The sequence below is a fragment of the Urocitellus parryii genome, chromosome 1, assembly GCF_045843805.1.
Source record: "Urocitellus parryii isolate mUroPar1 chromosome 1, mUroPar1.hap1, whole genome shotgun sequence".
NCBI classification, from domain to species: Eukaryota; Metazoa; Chordata; class Mammalia; order Rodentia; family Sciuridae; genus Urocitellus; species Urocitellus parryii.
Window position 1 is genome coordinate 258,223,686 of NC_135531.1, and position 20,147 is coordinate 258,243,832.

General features: G+C 37.1%; 1 protein-coding gene across 5 annotated transcripts in view; it reads left to right on the forward strand.

The window, feature by feature from the left end:
- Positions 1 to 20,147, forward strand: part of Unc80 (unc-80 subunit of NALCN channel complex) — a 184,564-nt gene that overhangs the window by 156,555 nt on the left and 7,862 nt on the right. For 4 of the 5 annotated variants that reach the window (XM_077799344.1, XM_026403350.2, XM_077799345.1 and 1 more), the window contains 10 exons: positions 1,091 to 1,291; positions 3,411 to 3,534; positions 4,476 to 4,601; positions 5,776 to 5,899; positions 6,656 to 6,862; positions 8,611 to 8,795; positions 9,472 to 9,637; positions 11,204 to 11,383; positions 14,503 to 14,641; positions 17,262 to 17,318. In XM_077799344.1, the coding sequence (XP_077655470.1) occupies positions 1,091 to 1,291; positions 3,411 to 3,534; positions 4,476 to 4,601; positions 5,776 to 5,899; positions 6,656 to 6,862; positions 8,611 to 8,795; positions 9,472 to 9,637; positions 11,204 to 11,383; positions 14,503 to 14,641; positions 17,262 to 17,318 (1,509 nt within the window). The remainder of the gene's footprint in view (positions 1 to 1,090; positions 1,292 to 3,410; positions 3,535 to 4,475; positions 4,602 to 5,775; positions 5,900 to 6,655; positions 6,863 to 8,610; positions 8,796 to 9,471; positions 9,638 to 11,203; positions 11,384 to 14,502; positions 14,642 to 17,261; positions 17,319 to 20,147) is intronic. The other variant, XM_026403351.2, reaches the window with a different exon arrangement.

A 20,147-nucleotide genomic window follows, 5' to 3' on the forward strand; every position in this document is an offset into this window, starting at 1 on the left:
CTCCTGGGTACCTATCACCCAGATTCAATAATGGTCTCCAATCGCTCCCCCTTCCCTTCATCTCAGACTGGTCTGAAGTAAATCACAAGGATCACATCATTTATCCATACATATTTCAATAGGTATTTCTAAGGTTAAAGGACTAAGAGAAAAAAATAACCACAATGCAATATAACATCTAATAAATTAAAAAATAATTACCTTAAAATTATTTGATGGTGAAACAAAATAAGATTTAAAATACTTTCTCCTTCATACAAAATTAAATTAAATTGGCTTTTAAACTATGTATATCATAGATTTTTATTACTTGGACATTGGCAATTCATAACTAGTATTGAAGATTAATTATTTAACCAAATATGACATTTACCAGAAACCACATTTTCCCACAAAGTCTTGTTGTCCAATTCCCCTGCAGAAAATACTACACTTAGGACACAGACACTTGATCTGGCAACTGAGAACCTGGACAGATCTGGGAAAGCACAACATTCCCTCTGATAGTTCCTGTGTGAAACAAAGCTGGAAAATCTGAGAAGTATAGACAACAGAAACTAAAGCTATTCATAGATTCTAACTGGGCCAACCACCTGCATAATTGGGCAGAGCAGGAGCTTCCAGATACAACACAGAGAGGAGGAGGCTCTAAAGGACAGAAGTGAAAATAGAGCTCAAAGAACTGCTTGGACTGTAACATAAATCAATACCACCTTCTACAGGGTAACTTTGATCTTGACTAGGCTCAGTGAGAAAGTATTGAAACCATGAAGCTTACTTCAATATTCAATGTTATTTTATTATTCATTAAAATGTAGGCTCTCAGGCTGTCAGAGGTAGAACATTTCCCCAGTATGCATGAGGCCTTGGGTTCAATCCCAGCACCACAAAAAAAGGCTTTCTTTTATATGCATATAGCATATATGTATATATGTACACACACATATGTGTAAAATATGATTCTCTTACTATGCATGTGCAGGTTATTGTCAGGGAGTTGATGTATTGACAGGAGGAAATTGGCATGAGGCTGTGTGAGAAAATTCTTTTTATAGCATTTTATGCTTACTCTTTAAAACAATCATTTTAGGTTGGCAGAAATTGCACATTCCCTTCTGAAGTTGGCACCCTATGACACCCAGACGATGGAAAGCCGTGGGCTTCGGCGCTACATCATGGAGATGCTACCCATTACCGACTGGACAGCTGAGGCAGTGAGACCAGCCCTTATCCTCATTCTAAAGAGATTGGATAGAATGTTCAACAAAATTCATAAGATGCCAACTTTGAGGTAAGGGAACTCCACGTCAGCTGTCTATACTATAAACCTCAAAGTTAGAATTTGCATTTTTTAAGATAGTAGGTCAATCTGGAGTAAAATGAATGACTTGAAAGTGTTCTGTTGGTGTATGTGCCTCACTAATCAGGACTGAGTGCCAAAGTAGAAGTATTCTTTTTGAGGAAGTGATATTTTCTTTAAAACATATATGTGTTCATTTTTAAAACTCTACCCATTTCTTAGTTATCAGATGCACATTAGAAATTCACTTAGTATGCTTCTTCCCTTTTGAAATAAGACAGAGTATGCCTTACAAGTAATAACTAAAAAGAGAATAAAAATTAATTTGATGTCCAAAGTACTGTATTTAGTGTAGTTAGTTAACATATTTAGGTACCAACTTAAGAATGTGACAAGTATTGTAATGATCAGCCAAACAGCACCTAAAAAGTTACAGTGTTGATAATAAATACGTGATTTTCACCTAATTCAGTGTAGTTCTACATGAACACCATTACCACTTGGCTTCTGTTAAGTATCCTGAAAAGTACCCAGGGGTACCTTTCCTATTAGTTGGTGCCTCTGTGATATGAAACCAATTTGGCTACTGTAGTCACAGTGCAAAGATAGTTTAATTGATAAATGCTGGTGTTCCCACTAACTTAGAAATTTCAAATTTGGGCTGTTGGGAGTTTCTTCTTTCTTTTAAACTAACCCTAAATTAGTCTACTTCTTGTCCAAGAATTTATAGCACTTATTAACTTTGTCAGAACTTATTCCAGGTATTAGCCTGTGACCTTTTATGCTCCCATCAGGAGGCATTGAAGGAAACAACAACAAATTCAATGATTTCATGCTAATAATTGATGGCTTGTTTTTACACTTTTTATACCATGGTGATGAATGTCTAGATTCAATTTCAAGGTAATTTTTTTTTGGTGGCATGGCAATAAATGCCAATTCTTAAAGCACTACTTCTTTAGTGGTCCCAATGGAGCATCTGTGTCTATTAGCAAACGATTGATAGAAGATTTATAACTGTCTTATGAGTGTATATTAAAATATATTTTTTTCTTAAAAATTAGATATCCAAAGATGTTAAATATATCTGTAAACTTGCCCATTTGTCACATAGTGACAAATACCATTATAACATCATGTTTCCCAAAAGTAGATATCTGGATTAATGCATAGACTTGGCCAAGTTGCAGGCAATTTTCTTGGGAGGCATGATGTATATGAACTTAGCTCGGATTTTATTTATTTAGGTGACACAGTTCAACACAAGAAATATTAACTGAACCTGGCCTGTGGGTTACTTGGGCACTCAGCATTAGGGATGTCAGTTATCCTCATTTATGACTATATCTTCATTGTGTCTTTGCAGAGATTCCATTTTGGTAGGAAATATAAGCTTAGAAAGTATTTCCAAGAAAATATATGGAAGTAGTGTTGCTATCAACAAAGCTCGACCTGTTATTTTGAAGTCAAAGTAAAGAATCTATCATTACTGGAACAATTTACAGACTGGATTGATTTATATTACAGAAAATCCATGGTCATCTAACTGGTTATGTGTACCACCACTCATACTATTATAGAGAAGAGCCAAAAATATCACTTCTTGGGAGGCCAATAAGAGCACTTCTAAAATAGGCTGTTTTCTTCTAGCGTGATCTTTTTGACAAGAGTGAAGCCATTTAATTCTAGTTAGGAGAAATCCAGTATAAAGACTGATGAGATTAAGTGTAGTCTGATAAACAGATTTCAGAAATGTTCTGGTGGAAGTGATTAACCCATGTGATGGGTTTCCTAAGGACCCTCCTGAAAGCCTATAACAGGGATCTTAAAATGCAACCCATTCATCATCTCTGTTTTTTCTTCAATAGATTTTGTCTCATTAGTCGATGGGGCAGGAGTGCCTCTGCTGCGTTTTCAGTATCTTCTTTCTCTCCCAGTGTGCTCTGTACTTTTGGAACAACATGGGTAAACTTCATCCCGTGTGAAGCACTTTGTCGTCTCAGACACATGTCCTGTATTAGATGGCGTCAGAATCACTGTGTCATTCACTTATTTCAGACTGTCTCCAGAAGGGAGCCATGCCGCTAATGGCTCCTATATTGTATTCCAGGCGACAGGTTGAGTGGGAGCCTGCCAGCAATTTGATTGAAGGGGTTTGTTTGACACTTCAGAGGCAGCCAATCATATCCTTCCTGCCTCACCTTAGGTCACTGATCAATGTCTGTGTCAATCTGGTGAGTAGCCAAGTGGCAATCTTATAAAACTTTGCACAGTTTAACTCTGCTATTGATTTCTCTGAAATGAAGATTTACAGGTCAACCACTTTGTGCCCCACCTACCCATGAAAACTGATGGCTCAGGTGACACTGAAAATAGTGAGGTACATTTCAAGGTAGTACATGGGAAGATACAGGGGCCCATCACTCTGCAGATGGGATTTTGGCGTGCTGCTTCCCATACACTACTTTGACAATTCACCTCTTAAAGTTGCGCTGAGAGTTGAGGGCTGCCAGTTGGAGAGTGGGGTGGTGGAGACTGCACAATTTGTTAGAGGTTGAGGTAGTCTGGGGTGGGGACCTTAAAATGCCAAAAGGGCTTTTTTTTTTTTTAAGAACAAAATGACAATATGAGTTGGCCAGTCTAGAATTTATATAAAGAAAAAATATTTTTAATCATTTACGTAATATCTAGAGTCTGTTCCTGACAAGGTTTTGTACAATGTATGGAAACCATGTTAGAGCATTTCATGGAATGGGATCTGCTGCTTAACTAGTTGGGCAATAAATCTGTAGTTGTAATGCCTAGTGCAAATAGAGCTGTTGCCATCATCATTGTTGTCAGTATTTGCTCCATCAAAGAATGTTGATTGCACTCCTTTGAATCCACAAGTAAGTGTCCTATCTCCCGATTAGACTAGCTTTTTGGTTCATCTCTCATTATTTACATAGTTAGCTGTAAACAACATTCTACAAAACCTTGGCTGAATCCAGCATAATGATTGACTGACTCCAGACATTACATGCCTTCAGAAAAAGGCAATGAGAAAGAAAAGATGGAAAGTAACATGTCCAACCTTCAATTTATTATTATTATTATTATTGAATGAGACTCCTTTACTATGGCTGCATGAAATTGCAATGGTCAAGGCTGGTCATGTGCTCTGTTTGTATTTCAGGTGATGGGAGTGGTAGGACCTTCCAGTGTTGCTGATGGATTACCCCTTCTTCATCTCAGCCCTTATCTCTCACCACCTCTGCCCTTCAGCACAGCTGTTGTCCGGCTTGTAGCATTGCAGATACAGGTGTGACTGCTTACCTGTTTGTCACGCTCATTAAGTTGCTGTTTGAGGCACCGGATCATGGTGTTCTCTTTTTCTTTCTGCAAAGGCTGGGCAAAATCTGTGAAACCAAAGTGTGTACGTCTCCAAACTTTGAAAAATTTGGAGCTTCAGCCCTGAGCGTGGCCCTAAGTTGTACTTCTGTAATTCTTCTTGAGATCTCAAAAATAGCAGAGTCATTTAGTCCTGCCACAACTTCAGAAACCACTTTGGACAGTTAAAATGTATGCAAAATGAAGGCTTTCAGATAATCAGCTCACAATTGTTAATTAAAACAGGCGGTAGTGTTCAAAGTCTAGTTTTAAGGTGTTTTCAGAAAGAATTCTTTCAAATTACTAGACTTTGAATATCTTAATTTTCTTTAATGATTGTGGGTTGAATATTGTAGGTAATTTTTAAAAATTTTCCCCACTTTATAAAATTAAAATAGTCATTTCCAAAGCAAAAAGTGCAGAATCCCAATTCCCCTGCCTAATTCTGTCAGTCAACTGTAAAGATCAATAAACCAGTGAAAAGCTCTATGATCAATGGAAAAGATGCAAGTGATGTAAATGGATAACTTATTTACCTATTATCTGACCACTAAGTGATGGTCATCATCCAAATAATGGGTAGATGATAGCACACATATTAAGAGCTGTGGTTACCATGCTAAAGGGAAGCAATGACATCCCTAATGTGATACATTTTAATAACCCATTTTTAAAGATCATCAATTTCTCTCTGTGTTGCTCATTGCTTTCTGGCTCAGAGAAAGCCTTAGGCAGGGGTCAGAGGATTTTTAATAATTCTCAAATGGAGCAAGTGGCAAGTTCTCATTTTCTTCCTTTTGTCTCTACAATATTTATTGGTGGAAACGTGAAGAAAATTAATGGGGATACAGGGTTATTTCTGTATCTGACCCTAAGTGTCATAACTTTCCATTTAATATTCAAGATGTTGCTGTCTTTTTAGGAATATAGCAAATGGTACAGTATCAGTTTTGGTTGAATCTGCTGTGCTGCACAGAAGACAATTGAACTCATAGTTTACAGGAGAAGTCAGCAGGGGGTCACCGTCTCCATCATGCTGTGTGAAAACAAACATAATAAATGAGTATGGTGGTCAATTAATCTTTTTTTCTATTATTGCTGCACAGGCACTAAAAGAAGATTTTCCTTTAAGCCATGTGATCTCCCCATTCACCAATCAAGAGCGAAGGGAAGGGATGCTTTTAAATCTACTCATCCCATTTGTGCTCACAGTAGGATCTGGAAGCAAAGGTCTGATTAATTTAACTAAAGGAACTTTATCGGTGTGGTTGTGTTTTCTTATGTATATCAGGCTGTTACTTCTTTTTTTCCTTTTCCCATGAAAGCCATCACATGAAGTTGATCTGAAGGGTTTAAATAGGATTACCTTAGAAAATAAGAATATTTCTTTCTTTTCAGTTTAGCTGCCCTGGAACAAGAGTTTCTCTGCTCTTCTTCTTAGAAGATACATCCTATTTAAAATCATTTCAGTACAGCAAAAAAACAGGAGTACCTTGTTTCAATTCAGTTATGAAAAAATGGTATTAGTTGAAGTAAATTTCAATATGATGAGAATTGACAGGTGAATGGACTTTATAATACTACCACTGGGGTTACAGAAATTCTGCCACTGTATTCGATTTTGATATTTTTTTCATTACTCTTCCTTCTTAGGGGGGGGGGTTTCTTTTAGGAAACGCTTACCTCAAATGTAAGGTCAGTTCATTATGAGTATTTGTGAAAACAAAGAAGGTTGAAATGGAAAGCAGGAGATTTGGCTAAGAACGCAAGCTTTTCTTTGGAGAAAAACTATGGAGAATACTCAGGTGCCAGGAACTTGGTGTCCGTCCGTGGGAGAAGCTGTACTTGGCAGGAAATACCCAATTTCCAGGGTGTTCTAGTTTGGAATTGGAAAAAGAACTGAATTTTTCTATGTCTAATGTGGAAAGTCTACCTTGTGACTGTTTTCCTTTACGCTTGCTTCCTCTCCCAAACTCTGCCCTTCAGATAGCCCATGGCTGGAGCAGCCTGAGGTGCAGCTGCTGCTGCAGACGGTCATTAATGTGCTTCTGCCACCCCGGATCATCAGCACTTCTAGGAGCAAGAACTTCATGTTGGAGAGCTCCCCTGCCCACTGCTCCACCCCTGGGGATGCAGGAAAGGATCTGCGCAGGGAAGGGCTGGCTGAGTCCACCAGCCAAGCAGCATACCTGGGTGGGTGCTTTGCCCCCACTCTCTCTCCACCTTGCCTCAAAGTATTTAAAGAAGCCACTTAAACAAGAAACATCCTTGCAAATCTTGTTTTCTTCAGTAAACATATGTCAAAACAAAGTATTTTCATATCTACAATGCCTAAATTACTTTGCTGTTTTTATAAGCTGACTGGGACAGACAGCTTATAAAAAGAAAGGTATCTTCAGGAAAGATTCCTTCTTGTTCATTAAGTACAAGATCTCTTGTGAGATTTGATAATCGTTATCTGATCTAGACAGCCTGGTATAAAAGGACACTGGGCTGTACAATTCCTGGATTGGTCTGTCAGCTATGTGATTGGAGCCCTTGGAAGTAGGCAGTCCTTAGCCTGTGCTGTTAGACTTGCTGGACTTTCAGTACTTATGCCCCCTACTAGCAATTTTTTTTTTCCTTTTCAATGTCATCTTTAAATTCCCATTGTGATCTTTACCAGCCCACTTATTCTCTCCCCATAGGCTTCCCAGTTCCCTTCTTGATTCAATTCCAACCTTTCCCTAGACTATCCATGCCTTTAACTTGTTTCTCTTCCATGGAACAATAGAAAATCACTCTTTGGTCCTGAATGACCTCAGGGAAGGGAAAAAACCACTCTTACCATAGGAGTGAGAATAAGAAGCACTGACATAGGAAATCTCAAAAGGAGAAAGTTGAGAAAATCTTGCCTGACATTTTCAAATCACCAAATCAGATCTTGTCAGGGAATATCAGACAAATGCGAACACACTGATTAAAAATGGGGCTTTGGAATTTGAAGTGTGTGGGATGTTTGACGGCATTAAAAAGGGATGTGATGAAAAAAGAGAAGGGGAAAAAATGCATGTGCACAGGACCTATCCATACAGATGCTCAGTTATCCCAGGCATGAAAACAAGTCAGGTTTAAATAAGGTCCAAACTCTGGCATAGAGCCCTAAATGAAGTTGGGGAGCACACAGAGTCTAATGGAGAAATGGCTTACTATGTAAGCCAAGAATATAATAAAAACACTTGATGAGTAAGTATTGTTCAGTCCTCCCCACTTTCTGCCTTTTTAATGAAGGGTTTTGATTTGTTTTTACTTTGTTTATTTGGTCAGACTACTGCATCTCTATTTTAATTTTTTTATGTTTATTTTGAAAACTTATTAATCATCAACCAGTGTTTTCGGTGCTTTATAATATCCACAGTGAAATCTCACATGCCTACCACAATTCTCAGAAGTTAATGTTATTCTTATTTTAGGAGTGAAGAAACTGAAACCCAGAAAGGTTAAGTAACTTGCCTAAAGACACAAAGTCAAGCTAGTTTTCAAATCCAAGTCATCTAGCATCTGTGTTCTTGAGCCCCTTTTATACAACTTGTGTATTGTGTTATTGTGATGAAGGTGGAAAGCAGAAGGGCAGAAAATCAACATTGGCCAGCACAAAATGTAATAGAAATGTCATTAGAACCAGGGATTCACATGTGTAGACTACTTTGTATTTTCCAAAATAGGAGTTCAATGCATTTAACAAGGATATTTGTATTCTAATTAGCATCAAAACATTTGTTTTATACAATTTTTCACCTTGATGTCAGGAACACTCACTCAGGAATGCATGTTGAGTCTTTGGAAATGATTGAATTTTAGAAATTCAGAAAAATTCCTGATGCATCCAGGGTAGAGGCTCAGGGTAGGGTTCCTTCAAGCAGCAGCCCTCAGCCTCACTTTTCTCTTTTCCTGGTGTAAAGCTCTGAAGGTGATTCTCGTCTGCTTTGAGAGGCAGCTGGGAAGCCAGTGGTACTGGTTGAGCCTGCAGGTGAAGGAGATGGCTCTGCGGAAGGTGGGCGGCCTGGCCCTGTGGGACTTCCTCGACTTCATTGTGCGGACCCGGATACCCATTTTCGTGCTCTTGCGCCCTTTCATCCAGTGCAAGGTGTGGTGTGTGCTTCTCCTGGAGTGACAAACTCTGTGAATGTGCTGCTCTTCAGGAAGTCAGGATTGTGGCAGGAGTGCATGTGGGATGTACTGTAGCCAGCTAGCAGGGCTCGTTGATACCATGTTTGATGAGAAAACAGCCCCAAAATGTATCCAGATGGTAAAATCTCACTTTAGAAGTACCTTCACAATTATCAGAAACTATAAAACTTAACCTTTTCCCCATTTATTAGCCCCCTCCCTTAAAAAAAAAAAAAAAAAAAAAAAGAATGGGTCTAATGGAATCCTCTGGAGAATGTTGTTCTATTGTCTGTGGCATGACTGAGATAATTATTTTAAACATATGAAAAAAGATGGGATATTTAAGGCATGCTTTTCCTCCAAGGTATTTAGTACACATCTACGCATCTACTCTTGTCCTTTTCCTATTTCTGTTTCTGGAAGGCAGAGAATCAAAGCAATGTAGGCACTTCCTGTATAGAGTAAGCACTTCCTGTGTAGAGAAAGTACTTCCTGCTTAGAGAAAGCACTTCCTCTGTGAAGTACTATTCTAAGGACTTCACATGCGCTATCTTTTTTATTCCTCTCAACTAAACTTTGCAGTAGGTATAGTAATTAGCTTAATTTTCAGATGGGGAAATTAATGCCCTGAGAACTCAATGCCTTCCTTTTAGCTTCTGGCCCAACCAGCAGAGAATCATGAAGAACTTTCTGCTCGGCAACACATTGCTGACCAGCTGGAGCGGCGCTTCATACCACGCCCTTTGTGCAAGAGTTCACTCATTGCTGAGTTCAATAGTGAACTAAAAATTCTAAAAGAAGCGGTTCACAGTGGTTCAGGTACGTATGCATGGAGATAATTTGAATTTGTTGTAAAAATAGAGCTGACGACCTACAAATAGTCCCTATGCCCTGGACACTCCTCTTTTTGGGAACCATGTCTAAGCTACCTGTCATGATGTAACAGTAGATTTGACCAGGTGATCATCATGAACAGGAAAACAGAAATCAAAGGGATACCAAAGGAGTAGTTTTATTCTTTTCTAAGTATTTTTTAAATCTTCGTTTTGGTAGTTTAGCTCTTTCTTGAATATTTAATTAGTGGGAACCCTGTTTGAATTCTTTTGTTTCCTTTTTGAAAGGGGGAACTTACATTTATTGAGCATCTGATTGTTTCACAGATATTATTTCCTTTAATTCACACAAATACATGCAAGGTGCATTTGAATAAGGAGAATTTGAGATTCAATAGAGATTAAACAACTTATATGCAGAGAAAGTGGTAATTTGGAGGGGATTTTAAATTAGAAAAGCCTTTAACTTTTCCAAATGAAATTGGGGAGAGGTAAATTAGAGTTGGCAGGCTAAGAGGCATTTACACTGTTCAAAAGATTTTCTTTGACTTTGCTTTCTTTACTTTTTACTATTATATAAATAGCAGATTAATGTGGAAGGAAAAAAACCTCTGCCATTAGAGGGCAATCATTATCCATAAGTAAAATATTATATGTTGGGCTTGGGTTTTTTGTTTCTTTCTAAAGCTTTTGTTGTTTGCAGATAATATGTTAAAGACAAAAATTTTGAGAAGCAAACTCATTGAAACTTTCACATTGCCATTCAAATATTCTGCTTAAACTGGTAAAGAATCTGATCTAAATCTGATAGAACTGAGAGATACTTTATGTATAATAATTTCCAGGAAAGGAGAATGAGAATGAATTTTTGATACGTATTCTGATTTTTGTTTGTGTGTGTGTGTGTTTGTGGAATATGTGGTACTAGGGCTTAAACCCAGGAGTATTCTACCTATGAGCTACATCAGTAGCCCTTTTTATTTTATTTTTGAAACTGAATCTCACTGAGATGGGGGGGGCTCAAGCTTGCAGTCAATCTGCCTTGGCCTCCTGAGTAGCTGGAACTATAGGCATATGGCACTGCACTCAATTATGTGTACTGATTTGGATTATGGGGTTCATTTATTTATGATTTATTTTTATTTCCATATGCTGTGTCAGAGAAGGTAAATATGTATATGTCTCAGTAAAAATTGGCAAGTTGGAGGTAGCAATTCAGGTCAAAATTAATTTGTGTCCTACCAGCCTTGGAAAATAAAACAGAAAAGCAACAAAAGGGGAACAATGTCAATAAACACTTTACATTGTTAGGGATGTACATGTTCTCACCAACAAACTATTAGATTGTAAGTTCATCAGTGGCCAATATTGATTTTTCTGTGTTTTTTGTTTTGTTTTTGTTAACAATTCCATTTGCTACTTTGTCCTAAGGATTGTCTGAGACATACTGTTTAACTAAAAAGATACTGTTGGTCAGGGAGAACTTTGAAGCAAACATTTCCTTTCCTTCCAGAGCCTCACATGAATTTCCCTTGGTCTCTCTATTCTCCAGCCTACCAAGGGAAGACATCCATCAGTACTGTGGGCACCTCCACCTCTGCTTACCGCTTGAGCCTGGCCACCATGTCCCGCTCTAACACGGGCACAGGCACTGTCTGGGAGCAGGACAGCGAGCCATCCCAGCAGGCTTCCCAGGATACCCTGAGTCGGACTGACGAGGAGGATGAAGAAAGTAGGTCACTCCAAAGAATCTGGGCAGGAGATAGCTTGGTCATGTCAGTGAGGGCTTGGAAAGGAGTTCTACCTTTCACCATCTTGAGTTCTGATCCCATCAGTCATGCTCACAAAAAAAGATTCAAAATGGAATTGTGACGGATTCTGTGACTCCTGCTCTTCTATAAATTCCTTGATAGCCTCTGTCATTTGGAAAGAATTCAGGCAAAAAGTAAATCTTGAGAAGACCCCTTAAATTTTTTTTCAGATTACATATTTCAGCCTTTTCTACTAACTCATTTAAATTGTGGATATGTGACGTTTCTTTTTCTCCTGGACATTTTGCTTAGAGGGCTAACCAGCACTTTCATGACCCTACTCGGCGAGGAAAGTGGGCAGAGTGTATATTTAGAATTCAGAAGAAACCAACTGGCTATGCCAGTCAAAATAAAACTGGCAGCTGTCTTTAGGGAGGATTACCCAAATTTGAGTTCAGAGAATAACCAGTCCAGTGATGAGGTCAGTCCAGGAGCTTCTAATGGTATGCTGAAGATGCAGTGTTATGAAATGAGAGGAATCTGCTCAAGAAACACTTCATATATATCCTGAAGAGGAGTAGGTTTAAGAAATAAAAGTAAGATTTAGAGGTTCCATTATAAACCACTGTCATTTAAGGGGCTTCTAAATGGCCTTGGTTATTTTCCACTTGTGTTTTGAGACACCTTGATATAATACTTAATGCACAATTGTGCTTCAGTGCCTTAAGATTGAGAATAAAATCTAGATCCTCACTCCTAGGCTCTTCATACCAAACAACAAAAAAGCCTGTCTGAACTAAATAAATAGAGGAATTGGGAGTTGAGGCTAGAATTTTAATTATCTAAGATGAATGAGTGTTTCAGTGTCTCACTATAGTTGGGTACGTAGAACAGGAAAAAAAGAAATGCCTCATCAAAACACTTATCAGTAATATTTCTGGATTAGTCAGATAAAATATTAGTCGGAAAAAGGGATGATCATATTGTCTGCATCCAACCTGTACAGTTAATGTGTCTAAATTACCCTGGTGACTGCTCATGGAAATTCACCTCAAATTCTGCTTAAAGAAAATCGAAAATTATTGACCAATAAACAAAATGAGTGCCAGGCACATTGGTACATGCCTGTAATCCTAGTGACTGTGGAGGCCAAGGCAGGAGGATTGCAAGTTCAAGGACAGTCTCAGCAACTTAGTGAAACCATGTCTCAAAATAAAAAATACAAAGGGATGTGGATGCAGCTCAGTGGCAAAGTGCCTCTGTATCCAATCCCAATATGAGAGAGAGAGAGAGAGAGAGAGAGACATGAGAAGAAAGACAAGGATCAGCAGTTCAAAATAAATATTAAGTCTTGGTAATAGTTCAGAACTTAAAGTGAAATCCATTTTGTCTTTAATGTTTGAATTAGTCATGTTTTTTTTTTCATGATGGGAAATGATACTACCTTTCTTTTTTAGAATTAAATCTACTTTGCAGGCAACCTTGTGAATAAGCAGATGACTAGCCAGTGGGAAGGAGCCACAGATAAAAAGTAGAGAAGATGCCATACTCAAAGGTGGCTAAGATCTTAGGAATATCATTGGTTGAGAGCTTGCAGTTTTTTGCTAATATCTCTGTTCTCAGACATCATAGTCATCCTGATGAAAGCAGGTTCCTAACAAATGGTGAAGTGTGGTTGTGATGTGGGTATATGTTAATTAATATGGTAGAGGGGTATGAGAGCCAGATATTTACCTGTTAAAAATTAAACTATTTTTTCCAATCATTGAACCTGTACTTAACACTTACCAGACATAATACAAGGAAGAATGAGAAACACATGTTCTCTGCTCTCTAAGATGTCAGATGTAGTCCTACAGGGGAAATGATAGGCATTCACAACATAGAACAGTTAACAAAAGGCTTAGTGGAAGACCAAATGTGATTCATCACCAAACAAATATGGGGAAGTAAGTGTTAAGTGATATGAGTTCAAATAAGGGGTAGACAGTGGAATCTAGAAGCAGCCTTTGTAGAAATAGCTCAAGGTATTCTATCATGTTTTGGATAGCTTTGTCTATGAACACATCTAAAAAGGAAATGCCATTCTATAATAAGAATCAATTTCAAGTCAGTCATTACACAACAAATTAAAACTTCTAGCACTTTTCATATTCAATTTTTTTTCAAAATAAGTTCAATTAGAAATATTATCATGTAGGGCTGGGATTGTGGCTCAGTGGTAGAGATCTTGCTTAGCATGTATGAGGCACTGGGTTCCATCCTCAGCACTACATAAAATAAATAAATAAATATGATGAAGGTATTGTGTCCATCTAAAACTAAAAAATACATTTTAAAAAATAAATATTACTATGGATTATTTTAAATAGATGGTATTGAATAATCTTATATAGTAGATATATTCACCCAAACGTGATATGCTTATTGAAGAATATTTAGTGTTCAGCAATAAACATTAACTCACTTAGAAAAGTCAGCTTGTCACAAATACTGTGCTAAAGTTAATTTGGATTTGAATATATTAGTTTCTGCTTTTATAGAGAAAACAAGATTACATATGTAAATTTTAAAATTTTGGTTAAAATAAGAACTTATTTCTGGACTTTAAAGTTTCTCAAATATTTTTCCCAAAAATATCTGAAATAATCTTTCTCAAAACAAGAGAGAAATCATATAATGTACTGAAAGTAGTTTTTAAAAGGCAAAGAAATATACTTACTCATTCAATAACAAACTCCCTATTAAACTATTCCTGAATGTCTTAAAAATTTATATAGTTCTAGCTTTCAGATCTTTAATTTGCAAGTGCCTGTCAAGTTTTCAGAAATAATATACTTGTAAAACAGACAAGAAGTTTACATTTATTTTATGAAAACTGTTCTAGTTGGGAGGGAGGGAGATATGTGGGCCTGAAGAGCTGTCATAGGGCCCTGGGGTCTTAGTTTTTCATCCTTATAAAGAAATCAATGATAATTTAGTTTTAGTGACAGCCCTAGTATTAGGCTCAAGCCACAGATGGAATCTAAGTAGAGCTGTGGTTGGTGTTTTTTGATTAGTATCACTGTTTTTATAACACTCTGTCCCTCTGCCCTTTCAGACGACTCTGTAAGCATGCCCAGTGTGGTAAGTGAACAGGAAGCTTACCTCCTGAGTGCCACTGGAAGACGTCGATTCTCCAGCCATGTCTCCAGCATGTCTGCACCTCAGGCTGAGGTGGGCATGTTACCCAGCCAGAGGTAAAGAGCTATGCTATCTTATACTTGGCACTTGGGGACAAAGGTAGAAATTCTGAAAATATACTCATGTTATTCTACAAAGACTGAAGGAGAAGCAAGAGACAGTTATGTTTTCCGATAGATCATTCAACAAAGGATTTTTGAACTACAAACTTGCAAGCAATAATTTGCAGTTTTCTAGGCCAGGCTACTAGAAGGACCCTAATTTCTAACCAAAGCATTGTCTCTCCTTTATATTTTTCCATAAATAGATATATTGTCTTCTTTCAGATGGTCTAATGGCATTCTTACATTTCAGAGTCATCATTAACTAAGCTAATAATGAGAATTGACGAGCTTAGGACCAGGTTGGTATATTTGGTAAAGTTTAGGCTTCTGATATGTCATCAGGGTTCAGCTGGAGGTAGGGATGTTTAACCAAGCAGAAAGGGACCTATGCCACTTGTGTGTGACCCTGCACAGGTCATTTAACAATTTTTCCCTCTGTGAAATGAGGAGGTTGGCCAAAATGATCTTTAAAGCAATTTCTCTATATATAGCTCTATGATTCCATGACTAAACCCTTTTAACATTTCCTTTTTGTGTTATCTGCCATCTAAGAACATAAGTTTTAAAACTTCTAAGATATAATAAAAGTATAATATAGAAAATGATCTGACATAAGAGTCAAACATTATCTATTTTTTAAAAAATGATATTTTCGTGTCAGTAATTGAATTCTTTCAAAGAATTGGCTTTCTGGGATTTTTGTTAGTTTGTTGTTTATTTTTAATACCCACCATATTTTTCATGCCCATTCACACACTGAAAATAATAAGTCAGGCTCATGATAATGATCAGATTAAAAAATATATATGTAGGAATAATTATGCTGTACTCAAATCCTTTAACAAATGGTTCATAAAAACTGCACTGATGAAATAAAGTTTGTGAAATAAAGCTAACCTTTGAAGAATATCGAAGAATAGGGTGAAATGACAAAGATGACTAACAAGTAAATTGTATATTTTTAAGAAAATAATATTGTATATGTATTTTAACTATTATAAATATCAACATATAAAGGTTCCTATCATTGAATATTTGTTAGCCTAATATTTTTAGTTTTCTTTTGGAAAAAAAACTTTATAAGTAAAATTTGTAACCAAAAAAATTTAAAAAGCCCAACAGTGTGTCCCAAAAAAGATGTGAAGTCACATAAGCACTTAATATTTGTAGATATTAGTTTATTTTTAATTGGTAGCAATGTACAAGTTTATAGCAAGAATAAAGCTAGCAATTTATTTGTTTTATTTAAACCATAGAATAAAAGGAATTTTAAATAGAAGGTTTTTATGTTGTTTACCTAAAATAATCCAGATTATCAATTCCTTTTCTACATAGTTATTAATGGATTAAATTGTTTCCAGGGCTGGACACAGTGGCGCATGCCTGTAATCCCAGCAGCTCAGGAGGTTGAAGCAGGAGGATCTCAAGTTCAAAGCCAGTGAGGCCCTGTCTCTAAATAAAATACAAAATAGGGCTGGGGATGTTGTTCAGTGGTCAAGTGCCCCTAAACTCAATCCCTGGTACACCTCCCCAAAAAGCATTGTTTTCAGGGAGAAAATCTCTTTAGTATATAAATATACTAGAACTTCAGAAAAGATAAAATAGTTAATCCATTTGGACTTGAATCATATTTCAGAAGACTAGTGAAGGTAATACTGTCTCTGCACATTAGAGAAAATTAGCCTCTTCCTGGGGACAGAGACTATTTTAACAATCAAGTAAACCTCAATTCTTTGGGGCTACTTCAGTTTCCTAAATGGTTTAATTCCACCCAATTCCATAAGTATGTTTTGAGTGCCTCATGGCTCAATGCGATGCACAAAGGAAAACCACAGTATGACACATTTTCTTTTCACAAATCTCAGTCTATCTACATCCAAATAAATCAATAAACTAATTATTTTTCCACCAACCTGACAGGTTTCTTCTTTTAGCATTTACAATTCAGTCATTAGAGGATGGAGAGTAAGGAGGTAAATGTGAATTTTCCAAAATATCGTCCTTCCATTCATTTACTTATATTTTTAATGCAAAACTAAGCAGGGAAAATTGACATCATTCTTTGCTTTCCTTAATGGCATTGATTCCAAGAGTTTGGTTGTGGCAAGTTATGGTAAGTGGTTTCATCATAGATTGCACAAGAAGCAGGGTCCCGGTCAATAAAGCACTAAGTACTTGAGATAGGTTAAAAATAATAACCACCTAACAATGGTTACCAAAGAAATAATAGTATCATCTTCTACAGATTCATTCTCCAATGCGTTTCAGAGCTCATTTGTCCATTTGGAGCTCATTTTAACTCTTGACCAATAAACAGACCACTCCTCTGAGAGTCCTATCCATCCAAAGTCCTTCCTTCCCCATTGCCTTGAGTCCTATGTCTTGACAAACCCAGCACAAGGTGAAATGGTTGACTGTCTCCTTTTCCTTCCTTGTTCTGTTAAATTTATTTTTGGTTCCTGGAAACAGAAAATTGCATGCCTTTTTCTCTTTCTTTTTTCTTTTTGTTTTCTTTTTTCTTCTTTTTGCACTTTCTTTCCCTAAATGCTTCATCTCCCTACCCCTCCTGCAGTGAACCTAATGTCCTCGATGACTCCCAGGGCCTGGCCGCTGAGGGCAGCCTCTCTAGGTACAGTGTCAACGCCTACCTGTCTATTGGTGTCTGTGCTGGGAAACTAGCTGTTCCCTGTCAACTCTGTCTCTCTGTCTCCTCTCTCCCAGTCTTGATACCTATTTCCATTCCTTGCCCTTTGTTTTTCATGAACACTCGAGCCTGGAAGTCAAAGGTGTAGCAAACCCTCCATCATTTTCAGCTTCAGAGTTGAATCATGAATGGCCTAAAAAATCTTACCAAAAAAAAAAAAAAATCTACAGAATTCTCTATGGGGCTTCTCCCCTTAATGTCTAAAAAGTTTGATATGTCAGGGGATAGAGGTGTAGCTCAGTAGTACAGTGGTAGAGTATGTGCTTAGCACATGTGAGGCCCTGGGTTCAATCCCCAGCACCACCACCCCATAAACAGAAAGTTTGATAATGCCAAATGTTAAATTTGTCCCATCTAATCATTCCTTTTCACACTGAGATTAATTAACAATTGCTTTTCAGAGGCCTTTTAATACAACTTCCCATCATCTAGAAGTCCTTGTATTAAATTGAGCCAGGTCTTTTAGCTGATACCATGGATGGTAAGAAAACAACCATGCTATCAGAAGAATAATCATGTTACTACAATTTATATAATTCCTTCTCTTTGATGTATGCTATTTGGAAAGCTATTTAAAATAGTAGCTTCTTCAAACTACACATATGAAAAAAATGTCTGTTCTAGCACAAAGATTACTTTAAACTTGCCATGAAATATCAGACACAAAACATTTTCTGGTAAGAGAAGTCTCATGCAAATGATATATCTCAACTATTCATTTAAAGCTCAGAGAAGGGGACTGCACCTTTAACACTCAGATAAACCGCGTCAAACATTCCTAATCTTGTGCTGTTAATTTACACCTCTCAACTAATCCTCATTAGGGGTAATGCTTCTTGTTCATCCTTAGAGTGTCTTTGTTCCATCTCAAGGTAAAACATTATGTAGTGAGTACAATATACCCGTGTTTATTGCTTTATCACAAAGATGAGGAAATGTTGAGAGGCCGTTCCTGTGAAAGGTTGTCTTTTGTTTTCCTTGCACCTTGTTTGGATTTCACATTTTCTTTTGCAATTGAAAATGGGAAATTTAGTCCATCATTGGGTCTTTTTTTAATTATTATTATTAACTGGATCCATGATTCATGACATTCATTTGTGTTTGCGAGCCCCTGCCTTAATAGATCAGTCTCTTATTGGTGGTAAACGTGGAAGTGCTGCAGAGTGCAAACTTAATTCCATTAGCAAGAGCTGTGGGGACAAAGAAGTTGAGAAACAAAACAATCCTTAAGAGAGTTTTCCTTAATTGTTTACAGTGTCTGAAGCATCTGAACCAAGTCTAGCAGTGTAACCATTGCTTTCAAAGAACGCTTTTGCTTAATGCTTAAAATTGCATGTTGGACAAAAGAAACTTGATTAGAAGATAATTTCAGTGGCCTACTGAGAGTAGAAAGTATTAAATTGGACTTCCATTTGGCTAGACTTTTCTAATTAGGCCAAATTCTCCTTTTGCTGAGTATAAGTACCAGTCTAGAGTTAGTGAGAGGAGGCAGGGGACTGGGTTTATTTTTATGAATTGTCCAAATGATTTGGCCTTCTCTGGATGGCTCAAGGTTCAAATGACTGAAGTTATCTAAAACAATTCAGGCTGCCCTGGGTCCAGTGTTAATGGGAATTAACTCAATGTTATGCTAGGTGAAACTGGTTTGGAGCTAAAGCTATAAATTTTATCTATAGTTGAATTAGTCAAGGTGGTCAGGATTTTGATGGCTGCCTTAGATCAACTGTTGTTGATCTGTTGCTCTGATAATGTTTGTATTGTAGTTCTGGGTGTCAGTCACCTAGACCCAGCTGTCGTCATTAAGAAATGGGAAGATGAGGCATTCACTTTGGATTCTGAAATAATACTATTAACACAGAGGCATTCCACCACCAGTTAGCACATCCACCTTTGCCATATACTGCAATGTATCTCTTGAACTCCATCATGTCACCAAGTTCTCTTTGGAGGAGAGGAACTTTTTGGTATTTACTAAGAGGTGGGTTTATAAAATAGTATAGTTTTTATATTTGGTTTCCAGACTTTCTTATTTTTTGGCATGAGACTGCTTTATTACTCCATAGTTTTAAAATCCTCAAGTAAGGCACTAACCATGTAAATTATAGTTAGCACATACTCTGGTATTCAGGACCTAAAATACACTCAAAGTACTCCTAAGGAAAATCTGGCCCAAGGAAACATCAGGAATTATGCCTAAGGAAAAATAATAAATCCTGTTCTTCCCACCTCACCCCCTATAACATTTTGATTAAATTTTCATGAAAATTGGCCTGTGAAAGAGCACTTGTTTTAGGCAAATGGGCAAGTTGAACTGAGTGGGCTAAATGAGGAAGAGACCAAGAAAACTGGATGGATAGGTGGAAATTAATAAGCAATTTTGCACACCTATTGAAGATTTAAGATTTTTTTTAATTACGTTAACATGTTTATCTTTAAAACTTCATCCCAAGAAATAGCCTGTTAGGAACACTGTGCTTTGAATAAAAAATTATTTCATTTGGAAATTCATGAACTGAAGCAATCAATATTCCATGGAAAAAATATTCTTCTCTGGAGGGCGTTGCTCTTAGAGGTGTAGAAACTCAGTATAGATGTTCTCTCCCTCCCCCACTCCAAACACACACACACACACACACACACACACACACACACACCATGGTCATAATTTCTTTTTAGGATAAGAGATATATAGAAAGGCAAAAATCTAATTTTAAAGAGAAATTTTTATGTTATTTGATTTTGTCAGGGTAATTT